Source organism: Macaca nemestrina, chromosome X (genome assembly GCF_043159975.1).
Source record: "Macaca nemestrina isolate mMacNem1 chromosome X, mMacNem.hap1, whole genome shotgun sequence".
NCBI lineage: Eukaryota > Metazoa > Chordata > Mammalia > Primates > Cercopithecidae > Macaca > Macaca nemestrina.
In genome coordinates, this window is record NC_092145.1 from 53,042,073 (window position 1) to 53,055,547 (window position 13,475).

Consider the following 13,475-nt stretch of genomic DNA (forward strand, 5'->3'; position numbering starts at 1 on the left):
TTAGGATCATCCGTTCCAGTGCCCTCAGTTTACAGATGAGCTCCAAAGCTCACAATTGGATTGCAATGAAGAGCATGCCAAGAATTGAGCTGAAAGACCCCTAACCAAAATGTAGGATTCCTCTCAGGCTTATGTTCTTGCCCCTTTACCACACAGCTTCTGTGGCTAGCCCTTTAAAATGATTCTTGATTTCCATATTTGTAAAATGAGAGTTTAACAGTTTATGTGTCTCTCCTTACTTTGTGTGGAGGATTCACTTATACAAAAGATAAAAGAAAACCCAAAACAGATTTCTGGAATTTTGTAGCCCTGTTGGTTCTTCATTTGTAGGGGCTGTATGAACAGCATGAAGTGAAACAAATAAATAACAAATGCTTATTTTCTCCCCTAAATAGTTATTTCAATGCTATCTTTTTTTTCTGGGACAGTAGGGATAAAAGCTTTGAACAGTTCATTCATGAGGAGCAGGGCTTGAGAAGATTACTTTCAAGTTCCTGAGGGGCTCCGAGCCTGGGCGGGAGGGTATGAACACGAAGCCTCCTTATGTCTATCTCAGCCTCCTGCCTTTATCACCCAATGGTGAGGCCCTGCTTGCCTTTCCTGTTCTCTTGGTTTCCAAGGCACCCTGGGCAATTGATACCACCCTGTTACCCTGGAAATGGATCACCCTTTGTTTTCACGTTTGGACTCTCCTATCTAGTGCCACTGGTAGGGGTGCGATCCTGGCGGACCTCATAATCTCCATGGCTCCGTCCTACTCCTCTCTGATGATCTCCCCTCTCCTGCTGGCTACAATGGTACTTCCCAGGACCAGGTTGGGCAGGCAGAGGGGCTTCACTAGCAGACACAGCGGCGAGGCAGCCAGTCAAGGACTAGGAGGAGGTGAGGGACTAGGGTTCCGAGGGCCGTGGGGGATACCCTGTTGCCTGAGTCCAGGCCGCCAGAGCCTCTTCAGGAAGGTCTGGAGCAGGAGCTAAGGAGTTAGAAGGTATTCCAGGACCAGTGAAAGGTAGCCAGAGCCGAGAAAGATTCCTTTCCTAGCTTGGTCAGTAATGTGCAGTGTGCCCCGCTTCTGGCGAGTTATTGTCCATCTCTGGGCCTTGTTTTCCTCTTCTGCTTGCCCAACACTAAACTTCTTGATTTCAGTAAAGGAAGTGCCGCTAATTCCCCTTCCCCTCAAGGCCTGTTTGAAGACCCTAGTTGTTCCTTTGAGAACCTTTGAGCCCTAGTCCTTAATCCTTTCAACTGAGGACAGAGGGTTCATTCACCAGGACACCCAATTGTAGTTGAAGAGCGCTCTTTCTTTTTGTCCGTGGGCGAGAGTCAGGTCTTACACAGCTTGCCTCTTGTTTTCTCTCCAATTCCAGATAACATCAAGATGCCGAAGACTGAGGAAACTGTGTTCCAGAATGATCCCAGTGTAGCAGAGAATGGGGCCCCTGAGCCTAAAACACCAGGGCAGAGCCAGAAAAGCAAGAGTTTCTGTTTACATGACCAGTGTCCTGGTAGGTCTAGAATCATGTCATCACTTCTTTTTTTATTTTTTGAGACGGAGTCTTGCTCTGCCGCCCAGGCTGGAGTGCAGTGGCCGGATCTCAGCTCACTGCAAGCTCCGCCTCTCGGGTTCACGCCATTCTCCTGCCTCAGCCTCCCGAGTAGCTGGGACTACAGGCGCCCGCCACCTCGCCCGGCTAGTTTTTTGTATTTTTTAGTAGAGACGGGGTTTCACCGTGTTAGCCAGGATGGTCTCGATCTCCTGACCTCGTGATCCGCCCGTCTCGGCCTCCCAAAGTGCTGGGATTACAGGCTTGAGCCACCGCGCCCGGCCTGTCATCACTTCTATGGACAGCAATTAGGCTAAAGGAATAGACAGCCTGTGATTTAAGGGCCTTTAAGGGATATAGAAGGCTCTTGCAACCCTGCATTTTTCCTTACTAATCCTTCTGTTAGTCTTCTTTTGGATTATTCTTTCTCTTGTCTTTCTGCCCCCTCTAATTTTTACATGCAGGACTTAGGCCCCTAATGGGTAAGTAAAATTAAAAGATTTTGGTTTTAGAGAAAGAGACCAACAAAGCAAATTACTTGTGTTTTACAATAGTCGAGAGTGATTTAGTCAGTTCAAAGCATGGGAAATAAATAGCATTTTTGTATTTTGATTTTGTAAAGTGTAAATGGTAGATCTAGGACAGATCAGAAGTGATCCAAATTATCTGTTGCTTCAATTGTGTTCTGTCCTTTTCCAGGGGTGCTTTGTTGACATAAAAATTACCACTGCTCTGGGGTAAAATTATTTAGATCCTTAATAATAGCATTTTTATGTGAACTTTGGGACTTTAAATCTTTTTCACACCTTATATTAGGCATTTGAAGCTTTGGCTTGACTAGTCCAACCTCACAGGAACTCAAATTGCAGTTATTTTACAATAATCTCCAGTGAATTTAACCAAAGATTAATCTGCAGACCTCTCCAGATGTAGCAGTTTGATCTAACCTCTTGAAGACTGAAGCGGGAAAAAGTATGAAGTTGAATCACATGTGTTTCTCTGGTGGCCACTTGGGGCCACTGCTAGTAAGCAGAATGGCACAATTCAGACTTCATAATGCCTCTCAAATAAATGATGTCTTAATGAATTAAGTAGATGGTGTATTTTAACATATGTAGCTTTTTCGTTAGGATAGAAAGGAAATATCAGTTGATGAGACTAACTTTTCAAGAAAAGTCTCGACTGTTTTTTAATGAAGAATAAATGGGCATACATAGACCATCTTCTTGGAGTGAGTTTTAGGATTCTTATATGTGAGTTTTATTATATCTTGAGGATCAATAGTTCTCTCTCACCAAGTTATGAAATTACATTGAAATTGAGTTACAAAATCATTTTATTGCATATTTTATTTTACATATCAAGTAATAATTGTAACTACTATATATACTTTGTTCCACTACCGAAAGTACTCTGCATAATGAATTTAGAACATTGGTTCCCAAATTCCAATGCCGGGCTGTGACATAGTTCTTACCAATATTGAATGAAATAAAACAATAAAGATGTTGTAATGAGTTTTCAAAGTAATGTTAAATTGATTCAATTTAAAATTATTCTTAATGCTGACTGTGTTTTCTTTATACTTTCTGAGGTATTAAAATATGTTTTCTTTTTATGAAGTGATTATTTTGATGATGTAGGGTAGTTTTCTTGTTTGTTTGTTTGTTTGCTTTCATGTCCATATGTGGAAAAATAAAAATTGTTCTAATCATTATCCGTCACTCGTGTTTTGAAATGTTGTCTGTTGAATCCCCAGATTTGGAAACTACTGTTTTAGAAGCAGGATTCAGCTTTAGAGTCATCTAGTAAGATTTGTGTGGTATCTATAAGGAGATTTTAGCCTTCATCTTGTGTGTAGCCCCTGAGGTAGGAAGAGAACAGTGGGAACACAGTTACTTTTAGATACACGTTAATTTTACAAATCACAACTTATTCATTGTTTGCTGTGTTTTACTTATGGTTTTACATTTCAAGTGGAAGGTTTTGAAATCTGTTTTATGTTTTTCAAAAACTAATTTCTTCCTCCCATGCCTGACTTCTCTGAGATGTTCAGTGTTACTGAAGAGCAAGGATTTCAGAAAACTTCTAATAGTAAAATGTTTGAATGAGTCTGTGTAAGATCCGTTTGATGAATCTAAACTTGGGAGCCTTACTTGGCAGAGTGAATCTCTAAATAAAATAAAAATTCTCCTTCTGTGGGTTCCCTGTTGATGATGGTTACACTTTTTTTTTTTCCCCCAGAGAGCAGACCTGATGTCTTTTCTGTCACAGATCTGATAGAGACAGTTAATGAAGTTTCCAAGCTGAGCATCGCACATGAAATCGTAGTAAACCAAGATTTCTATGTGGAAGAGACCATTTTACCTTCAAACAGGTACAGATTATTCAGGTTTTTTTCCAGTTTACTCTTCCTGGGGTGTAGGTACATAGCACAAATGGCTTTTGGTCAGGTTTGAAGCATCTTATTAATAAATTTAATGGTTGAGTATGTCTTATATAGTACCAACAAACCAGTGTAATTATAACTTTTAAAGGGTCAAAGCAGCAAATTATATTTAAACAGGTAATAAACCACTCCAGTTACAGGTTGAACATCCCAAATCTGAAATCCATGATGCTCCAAACTCCAAAACGTTTTGAGTACCAACGTGATGCTCAAAGGAAATGCTCATTGCAGTATACTACAAGTATGCTGCAAATATTCCAAAATCCAAAAAATCCACCATCTGGCTAGGCGCAGTGTCTCACGACTGTTAAGTTCCAACACTTTGGGAGGCCGAGGCAGGTGGATTGCCTGATCCCAGGAAGTCAAGGCCAGCCTGGGCAGCATGGCAAAACCTTGTCTATGCAAAAAATACAAAAATCAGCCGGGCATGGTGTGCATGCCTATAGTCCCAGCTACTCAGGAGGCTGAGGTGGGAGGATACCTTGAGCCTGGGAAGCAGGCGTTGCAGCGAACTGAGATCGCGATCACACCACTGCACTCCAGTCTGGGCGACATAGTGAGACCCTGTCTCAAAACAACAACAACAATAATAATAATCCGTAATCCAAAGTACTCCCGTCCCAAGCATCTTGGAAAAGGGGTATTCATTCTGTATTGTCAGAATGTTCATTTCAGGATCTTAGTTAATAATGAAACATAGAGTGATTTTTCAGATCTTTTCAGACAGACTTGGAAGTAGTAACTCCTAGCCGTTCATCTTTTAATTGTCTACAGATTAAAGAGACGCAGATGAGTAGATTTTCTAATAGTGGTTTTGTTCAGTCTTCATGGGTAGGAAATTTCAGGGGACATTTCTGCTTCATAATCAGTGTAATAAAGATTCTGCAAATCAAGATTAGATCCCTGTCAATAAATAGTGTGCTTCTACAATTAGGCTTTATATTGGTTTCTCTTAATTATATTGATATCGCAATATATGATTAAGAATCATTCAGCATTTATGGATTGAATGCTTCTAGTATTTATTAAGAGTTAAATGGGTTGATTTCTTTGTCTGAGTCTGTATTTTATGGTATTTCTAATTTCCCACCTTAAATGCTTCTGTTATTTTGCCACTTTTGGGATTCTGTTACATAAAGCACTCCTCGCTTTGTCAGTGGTTCTCTTGATCTTCATACTTCTTAGATTTGCCTTTGCCTGTTGCCAAGGATGGCTTACCTGAAGGAAGTTTTTACCAAAACACAGGTCTTGTAGCATCTCCCTCATTGCCTTTATAGTCCCTGGGGCCTGAGTTAGATTCATTTTTCTCCTGGTAGGGGTGTAGAAAAAAGTGAAACTAAGAGAATGAAGGTCTGTTAAAGTGGCTAGGGATCTCAGGGGGTGGGTAGATGACGCAGGAGGAATGATATTATTTAGGATTTGAATTTCACTGTGTATTCAAATTAACAGGCTTTTTCAAATGTAGTAATACAAAATGTATACTGGATAAGAGGTTGAAATAGAGTTTGGGGTTATACATTATCTACAGATAATTGACAATTAGTTTTCCCTTTGGGCTTATAAAATTATACTAAGCACAGTTATTGTTTTTTGGTGAAGACTTTCTTAATAAGGTAACACTTGAATTGAGTCTTTTCAGGTGGTTTAGGGGAGAAGGGACTCTCCTGGAAGAGGAAATGTCATTTCAGAGGCATAGAGGGATGGAAGACAATTATATATTAATTATAAGTGGACTGTTATTGTTAGAGCACAGGACGTAGGAGGAGAAAGAAAGTTAAGGTAGGAGAAGTGGCAGAATAGGATCGTGAAGGGTCTTAAAGGCCACGTACACAGCTAGAGATAGGCAGCTTCTGAAAAACTTTAAATGAGTATGCTATTATGATCAGATTTCTATCTTAGAAAACTCATTGATTTTATCAAAAATATGTATCATTGTTGGGGTAAGGTTTTGTAGGTAGAAGGTGGCCATTTAATAGACCATAGCAATAGTTCGGGAAAGAGATGACAGTGGGTGGGGACTGATTCCAGAGATATTTATGAAGCAAAATCTCTGGAATTTGGTGACTGAGTGGATAAAAGACATGAGGGGAAAGGAATTAAGAAGGGCTGCAGTACATACCAGATAGATAATAGTTGAACTTTCACAGGTTAGATTGTTGTGTTGGAGGAGAAACTTTGAATTTTTATTTCATATATTTATTAATCACTTGTGTTTTTGTAAACAGAAAGCATACATTACTATTATATATATGTATGTGTACATATAGCTATATGTCTATGTACCTATACACATACACATATGTATGTGTAGATATACACATGCACACACATGTGTAGATATACACATACACATATATGTATATATACACATATACACATACCCATATGTGTGTATATACATATACATATACATACACATATATGTGTGTGTGTATATATATATACACACACATATATGTGTGTATACATAACACATATATGTATACTTAGACATACACACATACATATGTGTATACATATACACAAATATATATGTGTATACATTCACACACAACATATATGTGTATACATACATATACACACATATATGTGTATACACACATACAGATATGTGTATACATACACATACATACACAGATATGTGTATACATACACATATATATGCACAGATATGTGTATACACATATACATATGTACACACAGATATGTGTATACACATATACATATATACACACACAGATATGTGTATACACATATGCATATATATACACAGATATGTGTATACACAGACACCCACACAGATATGTGTATATACATATACACAGATACCCACACAGATATGTGTATATACATACACATACATACCCACACAGGTATGTATATATACATATACATATATACACACACAGATATGTGCTCTACATATACATATATACATATACACAAACATATGTGTATATATATATTTTTGAGAACGAGTCTCACTCTGTCACCAGGCTGGAGTGCGGTGGTGCTATTTCAGCTCACTGCAAACTCTGCTTCCCGCGTTTAAGCAATTTTCCTGCCTCAGCCTCCCGAGTAGCTGAGACTACAGGTGCCTGTCACCACGCCCAGCTAATTTTTGTGTTTTTAGTAGAGACGGGATTTCACCATGTTGGCCAGCATGGTCTCAAACTCCTGACCTTGTTATCCGCCCGCCTCGGCCTCCCAAAATGCTGGGATTACAGGGGTGAGCCACCACGCCCGGCCTACTATTACATTTTTTAAAGAGAAAAAGTCTCAGATTTCTGGTTACAGAACTAAGTATACATGAGGAACAAATATAAAGAAGGAAGATCAGAAGTTCAGTTTTGGGCTTGCTGAATTTAAAGTGTCTCAAAAGACCTTCAAGTATTATCAAGAGATAAAGTCCTTTCCTAGATTTCAGGCCTGAAGGAAAAATAGCATCTGGTTCAAAGTTTTAAGTCTCTGGCTGTGGAAACTAAGTCACACATCCAGGCTAGATGCAGAACTAGCGTTAGAAGTCAGAGTCTCAACTCCTAGTTTATGGTTCTTCTGCTGCAGAAAGAGAGCATCTCTGGAACCCTGAGGTACCCTTCTGAGAGAATTTAGCCAATGCTTTTCCATCTGAGACTAACTTCAGTTTATTCAGCCCTTCTCAAGTGTAAACATAGGTCCTCCTAGCCTGTCAATTTAATGGTCTTTCATAATTTTAAATGTTGTTTGGGAAATTATGATCCTGTATCAATTCTCTAGGTAAAGAGCAATCTGCTCATTTAACCCTTCTTATAGTGTAGAAGGCAGGTTTGCGGAGGCAATGTACAATGCTTTTTGGAACCATCTGAAGGAACAACTATTGAGTACTCCTCCTGACTTCACCTGTGCTCTTGAACTTCTAAAAGATGTTAAGGAGGTGAGTAACCAACTCCCATTCGTGGATGGGAAGTTCCTGGGCATCTCAGAACCTTGGATCGTCAATGGCTATTAATATATCAAGTAGCATACTTTTTTATTAACGTGACCTACTACTTAAATAGATAGGATGGGGCAGCTTCCATTTTATTTGTATGAGATGAAACTTGACCATTGGGCGATTACTATAACAATATATAACTCAAATAAACAAATTCTTACTGAAACCCCACTATGGTCTATGTGTTTCAGAAGCCCAGAGATGAATAGGAGAGCCCTTGCCCACAAGGAACTTACCTGTTTGAGTCAAAAGGCTATTTCAAGGGAACCTTAAAGATTCCAAATTTGCTACTTTATCCTCACACTTTGGAGTAAAACAATCTAAAAATGTCTTTATCCTTTATTAAGAATGACTCATCTCCTTGTGGTGGTGTGTATTTCATATTTCTAATATCCTACACATTTAAAACCACATTCTTATTTTTATTCATATTTTTACCTCATTCTACCTAAAAAATAATAATGACTACTACTACAACTGATCCCAATTAAACCTTAAATGGTAATTGTCCTCTAAACAGAAAGAAACAATACACTCTAAGAAACTTAGACACTCAGTTTTCTGCCCCACCCTCCCCCCCCCACCCAGAAGACATAACCTGGGATGCCTTTGGCCTAAGAGTATAGTTCATTGGAGAAAGTTTGAGGTTCTAAACAGAACTTGGCTCCTTTGATTTCCTTTGTTGGGCAGACCTTGCTATCACTGCTATTACCATGGCAGAACCGCCTAAGAAATGAGATAGAAGAAGCTCTGGACACAGATCTCCTCAAGCAGGAAGCAGAACATGGAGCCCTGGATGTCCCTCATCTTTCTAACTACATTCTCAATTTGATGACTCTGCTATGTGCACCAGTTCGAGATGAAGCGATACAGAAACTAGAGGCCATAACAGATCCAGTACAGTTACTGAGGTGAGAGTCTAGATGTGCTGTCCCCCAAATCTGCCTTAGACCCTGTGCTGGAGAACTCTGAGCCAGATGCTGTGATATAGCCCCTGTCTTATCTAGCTCTTGACACTGTGCTGGAGAACTCTGAGCCAGATGCTGTGATATAGCCCCTGTCTTATCTAGCTCTTGTGTACTGACGACCTGACTAACACACCTTTTCTCCTTTCTGGATTATTGGCTTTTATTTTCCAAGGACAGTCTCCCAGGGTTCCTTTGATGATCTTTAGATCAGTTGGGTCTCCTTTATGTCATGATACTGTTAAGACATTAAGGTACAGTAATTCTTTCTCCTATAGATTGCAAATTGCCCTTTCCCAGATGTTGTCCTGTTTGTCCCAACTCAAACCTTGTGAGGGGACAGGAAAGAGGATTATCCGTGTTTCACGGCTAGAAGAACCAGGACCTGGAATAGTAAAATGATCTGCTCAATGAGTTAGAAATTCAGTCACCCACATCCCAGCTACCCACATATAATTGTTAACACCTTGGTGATTTTCCTTTCACTGACTACCCTTTTTTTTTTTAAGGTGACAAAATGATTACAGGCGAAAGACCTCTAATATGGTAGTTAAAGTGTCAGGAGGTATAACTGTCCTTAGTTTTGCCATCAACTCACTCTATGGCCTTGGGTCACTGGTCACAATACCGTTATTCATAAGTTGAAGTAGGACTATTTGTTTTTAAGGCTTTTTCTAACTCTCAGATACTCTGCTTTTATGGCTCCTTGCTTGGATTCCACCCTTCCACACTAGATTTCCTTTAATAGTGTAAATGTTCTGTTTCTCCCTATGGCAGGGGCATCTTCCGTGTTCTGGGCCTAATGAAAATGGACATGGTGAACTATACCATCCAGAGCTTTCGACCCTATCTGCAGGAGCATTCCATCCAGTATGAACAAGCTAAATTCCAGGAACTCCTTGATAAACAGCCCAGTATGTTTAAAATTTAAGGGCAAGAGAGGGGAAATTCGACCTCAGGTCTGCCTTCTTATAGCAATAGAGGCTATTTTCTATTTCTTGAAAAGGAAGATTCTTCCTTGGGCAAGGGGAAGGGAGAGGGAGTGTTTCTCTAAGATCGAAAGATCTACAAAATCACTTCTTTATAGACCAGGAGTATGTCTCAAAGCTGTCCTCTTTAAGCCTTGGAATTTTACGATGCGTATTTCCTTCTCGTCATAGGTCTCCTCGATTATACCACAAAATGGCTAACCAAAGCAGCCACAGACATCACTACACCATGTCCGAGTTCTCCTGAGTCACCTAGCTCCTCTCGCAGCGTGGCGTGTTCACTTCCAAACGGGGCAGGTAACAACTCAGAGCCCCCGAGTCCAACAATGGTGCTATACCAAGGCTACCTGAACCTCCTCCTCTGGGATCCTGAAAACGAAGAATTCCCTGAGGTAGGGATGTGTGTTGGGGCATTGCCTTGTTCTATGCTATTCAGTGCCTCCATTCAAACCCTCCTCTTCTGATGGGCTGTCCTTCGCTCCCTCACCAGACTCTGCTGATGGACAGAACCCGGCTCCAGGAAATGGCGTTCCAGTTGCACCAGTTAACTGTCCTGGCCTCAGTCTTGCTAGTGGCCAGAAGCTTCTCTGGTGAAATTTTATTCAGCTCATCTGAATTTGTGGATAGACTGAAATGCATCACCAAGGCCCTAACTGAGGAATTTATCTCCAGGTAAGATTCGTAGATCTCTGTTAGAGGGGAAAATGTGTGGTATTTGGGACATAGGTAATATCAATACTATTATTGCTTATTCTTCATCACAAACCACACAAAGGCCCTTGGAAACGATCTGCAAAGATTTTGGTATCTTTGATAAGTTGTATTGAGGTTTGGGATACAGAAAATAAAACTTATTTTCCAAAGAGGAGAGTGTGGAAGCCAGTTTGCTGCAAATATTCCTTATGTGCTTGCTAAAAATGCATCATTATATACTTGATTGAATGACAGTGGATTTGTGCTATGTGTATCCAGAAGTTGATCAGTTGGTCAGTGATAGTGACCATTCACTGCATGTGGGGGCAGGGATATTATACCAAAGTAAAAGGAGGAGTTGGAAGTCCAGGCCTCTTAATTTATTTGCAATTTAATTGGTGGGGTAGGAGAAAAACCGTGAAAAATATCCAATAGAGTCTTAAAACAATATTTAAATACAGTTGATGGGACTGGAGAATGCTGAGTAGATCCAAGGATGGAACCGAGCCCTTGCCCAATTTACTTTGTTTTCATCGAAGTGGCGTATGGTGCTGTATGTTTGGATCAAGTGGTGCCTTGTGGGTAACAATGAGTGTATGTCATCTGCCCGGTGGCTAATGCTGTCTTCTGGTGGCAGAGAGCCGGAATTCTTCCTGGAATAGGCCTGGTTTGTGGTATGAGGCTCTCCGGACTTTGTCCCTCTGCCAGGCCCACTCTGCATTCTATCCCTCATTATCTAGGCCTGAAGAGACTATGCTGAGTGTGAGTGAACAGGTGTCTCAGGAAATCCATCAAGGCCTTAAGGACATGGGCCTCACTACTCTGAGCAGTGAAAACACAGCATCTCTCCTAGGCCAACTCCAGAACATCACCAAGAAAGAAAACTGCATTCGGAGCATTGTTGGTAAGAATCCCCATGGTCGTCGTGCAGAAAAGTGGCAAGAATGTGGGGGGTGCGGGGGTGGGTAGACCTTACCCTGAAAGTGAGTTACCTAACCATTTAAAAATGAAAAGGCATGATCATTTGGAAAGTTGTTCGCTTTAGTTTCCTCTTCTATAATGTGCATGGTTCAAATAGATCTTTTTCAATTTGGAGAATGCATGTATGGTTTGAAGGCAGCTCTGCACCCAAGATATGTCATTCACAGGTGTTGGATACTGTCACAGTAACCCTACGAATCATTCCTGGTATTTTCTTTTTTCTCTTCTTTTCTTTTCTTTTTTTTTTTTTTTTTTTGAGACAAAATCTCACTCTGTTGCCCAAGCTGGAGTGAAGTGGCACGATCTAGGCTCACTGTAACCTCAAACTTCCGAGTTCAAGCGATTCTACTGCCTCAGCCTCTCGAGTAGTTGGGACTACAGGCAGGTGCCACCATGCCTGGCTAATTTTTTTGTATTTTTAGTAGAGATGGGGGTTCACCATGTTGGCCAGGTTGGTCTCGAACTCCTGACCTCGTGATACGCCTGCCTCGCACTCCCAAAGTGCTGGGATTACATACGTGAGCCACCGCACCCAGCCCGTTCCAGGGCATATTCTAAATGTCGGTCAAGATATATGGAGAAACCCTTTCTCTATCCTATGCTTTAAGCTACCATTTGGGCCCCTATGCCTCTCCATGGAAGTGCTGTAGAGTTAGGCTGTAGGGTATGTTCCATGCTGGAATGGAAGCAGCACACTTGGCCAGCTTGCTTTGAACTTTAGCATCGGATCGTAGCCTGGATTGGGTGTATGGGCCTGAACGTGGTGCACTGGTTGCAACATGTGTTGTTACTTTCAGGTACCGGGTCTACAGTCCTCTTATTAAGTTAAATGTGCACTAGGATCTCACGTCCAGCTACATAATCTTATGAACCCCCTAGAAATTTACTACCTCAGCATCTTTTGATCATGCACTGTCCTTTGGGAGCTTGATGGCATTCCACTCCCCCAAACAAACAAAAATCACATGTATACAGTTTACCCGAATGAGTGGAGAGGTCAGTGAATAACTCTGTTAACGCAAAACTTTGGTGAGCAGATAGAGCAAAGGCATTGTGAATTTCTTCTGAACCCTGTCTGTTCCTCTTTTCATTGTTTTCCCCTGCTCCCAGATCAGCGGATCCGTTTGTTTCTCAAATGCTGTTTGCTTCATGGCATGCAGGAGTCTCTGCTACACTTTCCTGGAGGCCTCATTCTCATTGAAAGGGAGTTGGCAGAACTGGGCTGGAAGTTTCTCAATCTGATGCATCATAATCAGCAGGTATTTGGCCCATACTATGCTGAGATCCTAAAAAACATCATCCATCCAGCTCAAGCACAAGAAACAGATGTGGAGCATAACTGATAGTGCTGGACCCCAGCCATGGCAACAGGGATCCAGGAGAGAGAGGTCAGCATGTTTCTGGGAGGACATCACCTGTGGTCAGTCGAACACTCAGCCCTCTTCCTTGCTACAGCCAGGACACAGGGATGCAGGGGTCAAGCATGTAAACACCAAACGGCCCAATCCCCTTCACTAATAAACTTCTGAGCTGCAAGAAAATTTCAGTTCCTCCTGTGTTCTAGCTGAAGTCAGGTTCTGCACCCTCATCCCCTAACTAGCTGAGTGAGAATCCAGTGGGCCCTCCGTTTTCCCTTCACTGGCTGATCATTCTTCAGTATGCTTGCCTGAGCTGGAATCTGGGCATCAGGTACTGGTAAGGGAAAATCCTGGGACTGTATAGAATAACGCCCCCTCAAAACTGGGAAGGAGTTAAGAGACCAAAGAATGACCCGGACAAGTTCAACTTGATAAGTAGATGAATTTATTGGGACTTACGTATGGGGCATTCCTGGGTGGCAGCAGGACAGCTCTGGGGATCTGCCCTGACACTCGTCTGCAA

The 13,475-nt window shown here is 41.3% G+C and overlaps 1 protein-coding gene across 5 annotated transcripts; it reads left to right on the plus strand.

The window, feature by feature from the left end:
* Positions 1-807: 807 nt before the first annotated feature.
* LOC105499795 (T-complex protein 11-like X-linked protein 2) lies at positions 808-13,149 on the plus strand. 5 transcript variants are annotated; one of them, XM_071088623.1, is made up of 10 exons: positions 808-882; positions 1,368-1,505; positions 3,789-3,921; positions 7,786-7,906; positions 8,657-8,877; positions 9,709-9,845; positions 10,092-10,312; positions 10,411-10,592; positions 11,354-11,517; positions 12,705-13,149. In XM_071088623.1, the coding sequence occupies exons 2-10, from the start codon at positions 1,379-1,381 to the stop codon at positions 12,935-12,937; spliced, it is 1,539 nt and encodes a 512-aa protein (XP_070944724.1). In that variant the 5' UTR covers positions 808-882; positions 1,368-1,378; the 3' UTR covers positions 12,938-13,149. The 5 variants fall into 5 exon arrangements, with proteins under 5 accessions (XP_070944724.1, XP_024642814.2, XP_070944726.1 ...); XM_024787046.2 differs by having other exon boundaries at positions 8,687-8,877; XM_071088625.1 differs by having other exon boundaries at positions 859-988.
* Positions 13,150-13,475: the final 326 nt, after the last annotated feature.

What these genes read in the sequence shown, in the direction of transcription:
- LOC105499795 (XM_071088623.1), top strand. Translation starts at nt 1,379, where the DNA reads ATGCCGAAGACTGAGGAAACTGTGTTCCAGAATGATCCCAGTGTAGCA. An exon ending in ACTGAGGAATTTATCTCCAG is followed by an intron (nt 10,593 to 11,353) that starts GTAAGATTCGTA and finishes CTCATTATCTAG; the next exon opens with GCCTGAAGAGACTATGCTGA. An exon ending in CTGCATTCGGAGCATTGTTG is followed by an intron (nt 11,518 to 12,704) that starts GTAAGAATCCCC and finishes CCCTGCTCCCAG; the next exon opens with ATCAGCGGATCCGTTTGTTT.